General features: G+C 39.4%; 1 protein-coding gene across 1 annotated transcript in view; it reads left to right on the top strand.

Moving 5' to 3' along the window:
* The window catches only part of svild (supervillin d), a gene marked incomplete at its 5' end in the record, with an annotated part of 78,558 nt that overhangs the window by 50,556 nt on the left and 17,433 nt on the right, over window positions 1-10,569 (top strand). Inside the window, 2 exon segments of the mRNA XM_037691433.1 lie at window positions 1,315-1,811; window positions 2,062-2,197. Coding sequence (XP_037547361.1) covers window positions 1,315-1,811; window positions 2,062-2,197 — 633 coding nt within the window.

Below are 10,569 nucleotides of genomic sequence, written 5' to 3'. Positions count from 1 at the left end.
CACTCAGTCTGTCCCTCCTCAGAGACGGGCAGACTGAGCGGGTCAGACTGGACACAGCTGGCCGGGGTCGGGCTGCCTGCTAAGGGTTCAGCGAGAGGAGCAGACCGCTGAAGCCACGGAGCTCGAATGTCCAATGTCCAACGTAAAACTAACTTTACCGCAGTTTAATGTGGTGCTGTGGCTCTGCAGACATTGCACGTTGCTGTCTTGTTTTGTGGTGTTTCTAGTGTAAAATACTTCCACACAGCGGACATGTTACGATGAAAAGTTGGTTAGCCGTTAGCCACAGTGCTGCTAACTCAATCCTCGCGTTGTAGCTGGCTTCAAACTATGAAATGGATTTCCTGAATGTGAGACGGGTCTTATTACTCTGGGCTCATGAGACATGCCTCCGTTCTGGAAATCCATTCCATAGTTTGAAGCCAACGTGCAGAGCAGCTGGCAGGGAATCGCATGAGAAGTTTCAACAGACACAGACCTGCATCATGGATCGGAAATCTCTGCAGGTTGGATCAGAAAAGTCCGATACATAAATTTATGCTGGTATCGGAGACCAATACTGGCTCGTATCGGCCCCATCCCCAGTCATAAGCTGAAAATTTTGGAACCACTGAACTTTATGCCTTTAAAGTGACAATTCAGATCCTTTGAAATGGTGTTTCTTTTGAAAGATTACTAAAGATTGATTAACTGTTTGAGATGGTTCTTGATTTGGACAGAGTTTAAATTCTGATCATATTAATAATTCTGCTCATCCAAGCAGTGCCAAGACCAAAGTGGGTTGCTAATGTCTTAAAGCTAATCCAAAATCTAAAGTTTTATAGAAATTCATACAAACTCAAATTTCAGAAACGTTTGCATTGCTGTCAGATTTACATTACGCTGTTTTTCTACTTTTTAAAAAAAAATTAAAGCACCTCAAATGCAGCTCAAAACTAGCTGAAAGATTTAATCGTATTTGTGCAACAATAGCTGTAATCTTGAGACTGGACAGTGTAAACATTTATAAAAAAAAAACAAGTTTACATTATAGTTTTTAGATTTGAGTTGTTTTTAAGAAAACTCCCTCAGACTAGCCATGAGCTCATCAATTCCCTCAGAAATAATCTCCGTTTTCAGACTCAATGAGCTATCTAAAACAGGTAAGATATTAACTGTTCTTTCAACAAAAAAAACACTTCCTTCACTGAACTCTTCCTTTGAAGAGCTGTTTACTTCAATTACAGCAACACAATTTAGGTTGTACTGTACTGGAATTTAAATAGTGCTTTACAAATATCATCATACCCATCTTGTCTTTTTTTTTTATATTAGCCTTCCAGTTTGCTCTCAGATCAAGCTCTTCCAGACTCGCCCCCTCCCAGTCCTCTCTGCCAGTCTGCACCCTTACTGCAGCGCCAAGACTCTGGGCCTCAAGGCATCAAGGGAATCCTGAAGAAAAGCCGCTCCACCAGTGTGGAGTCGGACCACAGCGACGGCTCTATGCCTGTGCGCTTGCCTTCCCGTCAAACCAGCATTACCTTGAGCCACCCTGAGAGTGAAGACGAGGAAGAGGAAGAGATGGAGGAAGAAGTCAGCAGGGAAAGTGACATAGACGATGAGTCCTTACACAATGACACCATAGATGGTGGGAGTTTCAGCACGGGCAGAGGACAGAGGCACAGCAGCAGCAGCAGCAGCAGTGGGAGTTTTGAGGAGATGCTAAGTCCTTCGCCTGACGAGAGCTTGGAGAACACCTCAACAATGTCCGAGGATGTTGATGAACTGGAGAGCAGTCTGGACCAGAGTCTGAACTCATCACTTAAACAAAGGTCAGGATATACTCAACACAAACAGGTACATTGTGATGAGTGACGAAGTAAAATACCGCAATCTTTTCTCATTTTACAGTAGTTTTCATGCACTACAACCAGAGACGTACACTTTTTCATTAAATAGATCAATTTGATGTAAATTTTAAACCAAATTTTAGGGCTGTGTTACAATTAACAAGGATGAGAACAAACAAGGAAAAGCAATTGCAAATAAATGTATAAAAAAAGTTTGTTTTTTTTCCTCCAGAATAGCTTTGTTGACGCGCGGGGAAAACGAAAAGAAAGACGGACTTAAGAAGCCAAAATCAACCGAGCAGAACCAGACTTCGCTGGCCGATCGCTTCAATCAGCTCCAAGATTCTGAAAACGCCTGGAAGAAAAAGGTAAGTTTCATTTACAATGCTCCAACCGTGTAGCGCTGCTGAACTGTTGTGTTTTGGGGGTACATTAGGGGTCAAAAAATGAAGTGAAGCCAAACTCAACTTGAGCTGTGCCTTGACAGTTTTATTAGATGGTAAATAACGTATGCTGCCTTCATTCTGCAGTATAATTTCCCCCTGATGCCTAAAAGGGTCTCCACCAACACCCACTTCTGGAAAAGTCATTTTAGTTGGGTAATAATACAAACTTTTATTGCCATTACAAGTCGACTCAGCTCATTCTTCCTGGTTAATAATATTCATTTAGGCTGGTGTCAAAACGTTCAGCCTGTGAACACACATGTTGTGTATGCCCTGCGGTCAAGCCAGCAGTGGACTATGGACTGTGCATTGGCTCATTCTGCAACCCTCTTCCCTTGTATGAGCAAATACTAATGTAGTTATGAGCCTCTTTTTGTTTGGCTTGTTAGATTTTCCAAAGGGAAACGGCAGTGGTTAGACTAGTCCCTTTGTTCCCAGTTAACATACAAGATGTGTAAAAAGAAGCAAGCTTTTTAAAACATAATAGTATTTATTTAAGAATTCTAAAGTCTGTTGTTCACATTTAGCTGGAGAGTGTACATCAGGGGTTCTCAAACTTTTTAGGCTCAGGGACCCCCTCATAACCCTCATGTTTATTAAATAACTTTCTTCAATTTGTCTCTTTAATGCAATGAAAATATTTGTGTAACATGAATACTTAAGACCTGTTCGTTAATAGTGTTAATATTAGGGATGCACAATATTGGATTTTTGGCCGATATGTTAAAACTTATTTGGCCGATAACCGATACCGATATTTTATATACGTTCCTGTCAGATCATAGCCCTCTTATTTAGGCTTATTGGCTACAAAAATTGTGCAACAGCTGTAAAAGCTGATGACATATATTCAGTAAGAGCCATATGATATGCATAGCACTTTGACTTTTATATTAAATGAAAAGTGTTAAATGTTATTTATTAGCATTAGTCACCTGCGATGCTGTCTCACTTGTAGAGGCTTGTTCCAGGTTTCTAGCTGCAGTGTGGGATCCTCTGCACTCCTGTGCATCAAGGACAGCCTTTTTAAGTTCAAAGTTTTTCTATCCATTGTGCCGTAAGACTAATCATGCTAACAGGGCTAACACGACGTCCAAATGTCTGTGGTAAGATGCACCCAACAAGTCGTGCTATCGGCTGTTATCTTCTCAATTACGTCAGAAATGACGGTTTGTAAATCGGGTAACGTTACGTCGGAAAAATATCTGGGGACGATGTGGAGAGGCTCAACGTAGTCCATAAATCTTAGAAATCCGACATCCTCACCAACAAAAAATAAAACTTCCACACCGCCGACATTTTGAATTTTCCTCTCCGCTGTGAGATCGGGTAGGCGCACGTGACGTCATCGTGTTGTGCTGCCGCTGCAGGCAAAAACAGCGCCTTTTGTATCGGCGAGTTATTTTAATGGAATTGCCGATGTCCGATATTGAACTTCATCGCTAATCTCTGTCGATACCGATACCATGCCGATATCGTGCATCCCTAGTTAATACTATTTTTATACTTTTGAATATGGGAATTTTTCATTCAAGACACACTTGATTAACAAAATTTTTAATTTCAACTTCCAAAAATGGCAGTTTTGAGAAAATTAACAGTATCAAAAACCACACTTTGCACATAATGAACATACAGTAAATGTATTGCCACTTCTTCAAATTATTACAGAAAACTCTTTACATAAAACTGAACAGAATCATAACAGCAGTAGTCATATTAAGTAATGTGGCTTAATCTGTAAACTGATCAATGCCGGAATGTAAATAGCGGACGTTTTTTTTTTTTTGGGACGATTTCCCCCAGAAAATTTTAAATAAATAGATGCAGTTCCCTGCATTTTGGTGTATTTTAACGGGTTGTTAAACATCTACACACTTGTAAAAAAAATATATATTATTATAATATATATATTTTTTTTCTTCTCTTTTTCGGACCCCCAAGCACTGACTCATGGACCACTGGGGGTCCGGGGACCCCAGTTTGAGAACCACTGGTGTAGATAATAGTTCCAGTTAAATGGTGGAACATATTTTTATTTGATGTGACAAAACTATACCCACATTAACCATGCTTTAAAGATGGAAAAATGATTGGTATGCATTTCTGTTATTATGGCACCAAGTTATCTTTATTTAGGGGTTTGAAGACGTAGCAATAAAAAAGCAAAAGCAACCAAACGTTGCAGCTTCTATTTATCTCTGTGCAGTCTTGGCTGTGGATGGTCCGTCAGTCTCCCTCTGCTGAATCTGCTCCATTGAGGAACACCTAGAGTCCCAGCAGGTTTAGGAGTGGAGATCCTGGTCTCAGCTTACCTCCCAGAGAAAAAATAAAATACACACCTCCCACCCCCTTGTACAAATAAAATTTTACACCATGACCAAACACCTGAAGGCCTTCCAAGCTTTCTTCTTTTGTTGGATTTTTAACTCCTTGTGTTTCTCTTCAAGTTTAGAAAAATAAAAGCAGGATATTGTGTTCATCTTTGAGTTTCAGCCCCAACAGGTGGTGATGTCATGTGCATTTATAAAGAGCATCTTTTTGTCTGACGTCTGTCAAGCTTGGATATCATCTAAAGGGATTTCTCCTTTGGGTTCATAATTCAAAGATGAGCTAACCTTAGATCCAGTCCAAGTCTGGAAAATAAGCTCTATAAAATTAGAGCAATTCTTCGGTCAGATACTAATATGATGTCATTTTTATATTGTGTGGTCTCTATTATTTATAATGCATCAGCACATTATCCAAAGAGATTTAGTGTGTTTCCATGGCAGGAAAACTTCATCCTCAACACTTGCACACACGATGAAGCTGTTCACAAGCGTTTAGGATTGTCTTTCTTTATATCTGCCAGAGTTACTGACTATAAGTGTCTTAACAAGGTCTTCTGAACGGGTTCTTCTTTGGTGAAACGTTTCATCTTTTATCCAAAAGACAACTGCCTATAAGTGTATTTGTATTTAATTTTCTGAAAAACTAACATGGTCTGAATTAGATACTAGCATTAAAGGTGTCATGTGACTATTCCTGGTATATTTTTGTCTTTTTTTTTTTGTCCAAAATGAAAAAACTATTGTTTTTCTTGTTTTGGCAGCTACATTTATTCAAGCTCACAGTTGGATCAGACGTTTGTGCTCTTTGGTTGAAATGTGAAAGACCAGAGAATGTTTGGTGCAGGCCATGATCGGGTCCAGATGTTTCCTGTTAGACCTGCTAAGCCTTTCTGTACACCGTGGTGTTGTAAAGCGACGCCTGGTTGTAAATTTGATTTAAAGGGGAGGTGGGTGTTGTCGTGTCATGAGGAAAGGATTGTTAGTCACAGTTTGCGTTGAGCGATGACATCTTTTTTTCTTCCTGGGAAAGGAAGAAAGCCCAACAAGCAAAATGAAAACGTCTGCTTTGTGGCAATAAATGAAACTCTGGCATTGCTTTAATTTTCAGACGGCTTTCATTAAATTCATACACAATTATAGCTCCTCTCCCACCACCTTTCATGCTGGATTTTTAGATTTCCACCGTCCTGTGTTGAAAAATGACAACGCTGTAGTTGTTTTGACCACTGTCTTGTAGGAATGTGTGATATAAACGGTACACGGTAGAAACGATAGAAATTTAGCCTACGACAGAGATCTGTCTTCTACTGGCTAACCGCAGTAATGCTGTGTCTGCAGTAAAATCAGAGTTATCAGTTTAATCGTTACTTTTTTTGATCTGAAAACTGTGCGCAAGTGGCGTTAAAGTCTTTTCTTCGAGAGCTAAGTAGCGAAGCTACAAGCTAACTACAGCCGGCTTGCCGTAGTGTTGCCGTATTCTGACGCATGCGCAAAACGCTGTGTTCTGTCGAAAGTTTTGGTTTTTTTTCCATCGAAAGTTAAAGTAAGCGTTGGTCAGCTTTAGAGAAACCTGCTCTCTGATCTGTGAAAAGAACGCTGTGTTGTGTGATTTTACTGCGAGACCCTCTGGTCAAAGCCACAGACTCCTTTTGTGTCAGCTCTCCATTAAAGCAGAAGGAGTCGCCCACTAGAGGTTTGGAGGTTGAAGTGTTTTAGTGTAAAATGCTGCTCTGTTGCTGTTCATTTATTAAGACTGGAAACTGTTAACAACATATTCTTTTGTTTAAAGCATATGGCTGTAGTGAACTTGACCTGATGTCCAAACTGACCAGATGGACAGAAACTGTCATTTCATTGATCTGAATCCAGAAATACAGTTTGACCCATCCTGAGACTTTCTTTCTTGAATTAATCAAGTGGAAAAGACAATCCTCTATGATCATTACTATTTTGCAAATGTTTGATAATCAAATTGTGTTAGTTCAAACAATGTTTACAGGTTGAAGAGAACTACTCATTTTTATTTACATAAACAGTAAGTAATGATTTTTATTCCTCATTCAAAGAAGAAATCAGGGTAATATGCATTTCTTGATTTTTCTGTCTTCAATGAGCAAATTTGTAAGTGTGTTAAAGTTCGAGGTTCGGTCAACTAAAAAGTTTACTGAAAAGAAATGTCATGTTTAACTTTTACAGCAGATACTGGGTGAATTGACTCCACGGAGTCTGAATTTCTCCAACAATCTTTCTGTCTGTTTTAAACAATCTTAATCTCTATCCTTGACTTTCCATAACACCTTACATCACAAACCACACCTCTGTTCTGGTCTATCCACCAATCAAAAAGCTCTCAAATGACCCGGAAGTCGAACCCATTTAAATGTGGCAACTTCCCGGTTCTCTCGGAGAGTGTGTGTCGAAGAGAGACGAGACGAGATGAGAAGAGCTTAAAAGAGTAGAGCTCTGAAGGAGTTCAGAGTTCTTGAATCCAGAATGCAGAGACTATTTTGGGAATTATAACTTCTGTTTGGATAACCTCGCACGACTCTCTAGGTATTTGGCTGTTCTCAACGGAGACGCTGAAAGAGTCAAAAGAAGAGCTCTACACCGACGCTGAAACTATCATCAACCAGGTAAAAGTTCTATTTCGACCAAGCGTACCGTTGGCCAAGCTGAGTTCCGAAGGAGCGTGCACGTTCTGGTTAAAACAAACAAATTCCCTCACACATCTCTCTGTAAGATAAATCTCCATTTTCCATCTTTAAACTCTCCTTTCTCCTAAAATCATTACAGATATTTTTAGAAATGTCTGAAGCAAAGTTTCTCAGTCACCGCCGTGTGAATTGATGTCTGCCGTTTTAGCCGAAAAGTGAAAACAATCGCCGTATTGTTCTCACTTCCTGTAAAACTATGCTGTTGTTATTTTCATATTTTGCCAAATTAATGTAAATGTTTGATGTTAAACTTTGATTCTGTAAATAAATGACCGCATTCATTTTGATGGGTCAAAGATAAATAACGTCTCTCGTTACATTTCTGTTAAATTCAATGCACGACATTTACACAGTCAGAAAAATGAAGAACCCGTTAAATGTATGAATATATCTCAGCATATGCATACACTAACACAATTTGATTATCAAACATTTGCAAAATAGTAATGATCATAGAGGATTGTCTTTTCCACTTGATTAATTCAAGAAAGAAAGTCTCAGGATGGGTCAAACTGTATTTCTGGATTCAGATCAATGAAATGACAGTTTCTGTCCATCTGGTCAGTTTGGACATCAGGTCAAGTTCACTACATGGCTAAAACTACATTTGATATATATTGTACTGTTTTGCGATGGACTTGCGACCCATCCAGGATGTACCCCGCCCCTTGCACAGTGATTGCTGGACATGGGCACCAGTGACCCCCGTGACCCAAAATGGAATAAATGGGTAAAGATAATGGATGGATGGATGGATGGATGGATGTACTGTTTTGCACTACAAGAAAGAAGCCTAATACTTGATTTGTTATTTAAAAACTCTGGACCTAGTATCCTGATGCATGCTTGGACCTAGTAGTGTAATTTTCTTAATTCAAAATATATGATAGCAAAAGGACACCCTATGCTTTTTGAAAAATTCCTATCAAGTTTTATACCAAAAACATATCGCAACATATATCGTTATCGCCACCCTTCACAAAACATATTGTGATATGAATTTTATGCCATATCACACATTCCTACTGTCATGTGAAACCGTCACACTAAGAGTTTATGTTGTGAATAAAACTCAGCTACTACCACCTCATATTTTAGCATTTTAGCTCAATATAAACTGTGGCCGCCATCTTGAATTAGACTGACTCCCAACAATTGACACATGAACAGATACGAGCAATAACCTGGGATGCACGATACTGGATTTTTGGCCAATGTCCGATATGCCAATATGTTTTATTTGGCCTATAACCGATACAGATATTTCTTCTCCTCCCCCCCCACCCAGACGTACTTGCAGAGACTACATATCTTTCTCTGATGTAGAATTCAAATACATTATTCTGCATGGTCTTTGTCAGTTTGGCCTGCTACCAAATGCATATGCCAAAAAGGGGGCTGAAGATGGTGCAACACTTCAACTTGGATTATGTATATTTGGATATACTTCAATATTACTATATATGAGTATATGAGTTATTGTGATGGAATGGCCGATGTCCGATATTTAAGTTTAACGTTAATATCAACCAATACCATGCCGGTAATATCATGCATCCCTAGCAATAACATTATCACCTGCCTTTTTGGAGGCAGATTATGTTAATAATAATAATAATGTCTATGAAGTTGTATTAATAAGTTTGACTCAACAAAGTTTAATTTGAAAACTCACGGTGCAGCTGCAACAATCCTGTTCGAGTTACATTTTGATACAGGTATCATGAATACGTTTGCTTCAACAGACTGTAGTTTCTTTTTTATTTACATCAAATTTGGTATTATGAGGAATTAAAAAAAAAAAAAAACCTATTTCCATAACGTTGCACTTAAAATATGACCGGTTTATGTATGCACAGAATTTGTAATCACTGTGAATCCAAACGTAGTGGAAAAACATTCCCACCCCACCCACTTTATGCCTAGTAAATAACTAGTTTCCATATTGTGGGAGAACCTGCAGCTGCTTATATTGCCCTGCTTCTTCCTTTTTCTCCTTTAATTTTCCTTTCTTTTTCTCCTTCTCCTGTATTTTCTGCTCTGTTTATTCCACTTTTAGTTCCTACCTTCCTCTTATCTTTCTGTGGCCTCTATCTACACCTGCAGACTTCATTCCTTTCTTTGACACCTGCCTGTCAACCTTCCCTCATTCCTTCAGGTGAGTTTGTGCACGTGAATCGAGCATGTGTCTGTTTTGCATGGATTTACATGCTGAATGCGTTGCTCCTATTTCTCGGCATGAGTCCTGAACGACCTCTGAGCCTCATTCTTTCCCTATGAGAAGTCAGAACTGTCTATTATGTTGTTGTTTTCCTCCCGCTTCACAGGTGGTCGATGTCTGTGTCTGTGGGTCGGTTAAAGAGTATAGCAGGGTTTAGGTGAAAAAAGGGGGTTTCCTTTGGTGATTTTGGGTCTCTCCTCCCCTGTCTCTGGGGTCCTGTCAAACCGAAGTATTTCCCCTCTCTGACTGAATCCAGGGAACGGCTCATAGCTTGGAGGTTATGACAGCACAGAAGACTGCGAGTCCTGCAGTTTGTGTTTAGACAGATGGTGTAGTCTGTGCTGGCCTGCATGTAGGAGATTAACACACTCGTGTTCTGAGCACTCGGTGTTTGACATTCAAGCAGGACTGGACCGACTGATTGATTAGCCAACACAGATTTATTTTTTTTATTCTTTATAATGGCTTGAGTATAATGTATCTGGTAAAATGCAGGCACATTTGTGGGCAGCACAGTTCCATCATACTTAAAACTACAGTATGCTCTGGTGTCAATGTGTTTCCCACTATTTACAGTAGGTTTTATTTCCCAGCACAACAATGATAACCCCTAAAGAAAATTGGTATTATTCTAACTTTACACCTCACTAGGGCTGCATGAAATAATAATTTGTTTCACCATTGCACTAACAGTGTGTTGTTGTTGCAAAGGATTTTTAACAGATACAAATTATATGCAAAAAATACAAATTTGGCTATCAGATGGACCAACCCCACCCCTCTCCTCTAAATATCCACAGCTGGTGAACTTTAATGCGTTGTGAACATTATGACAGAAAATTTGTATTTGTTGCAACTGATCTTGCCGTTGCGGTATCTAATGATCAAATCAGATTTGCATGCTTTCCCTTGCATCCTGCAGCCCCACACCTTACTATTATTAATTTATTTTGGGCAGCTGTGGCTGAGTGGTTAGAGCAGTTGTCCTGCAATGGGAGTGTTGGGGATTCAATTCCACCAGCAGTC

Source organism: Nematolebias whitei, chromosome 17, assembly GCF_014905685.2.
Source record: "Nematolebias whitei isolate Nwh7 chromosome 17, NemWhi1, whole genome shotgun sequence".
NCBI classification, from domain to species: Eukaryota; Metazoa; Chordata; class Actinopteri; order Cyprinodontiformes; family Rivulidae; genus Nematolebias; species Nematolebias whitei.
Note: the sequence above shows the minus strand (reverse complement) of the source record. Positions and strands in the feature narration are given on the sequence as shown.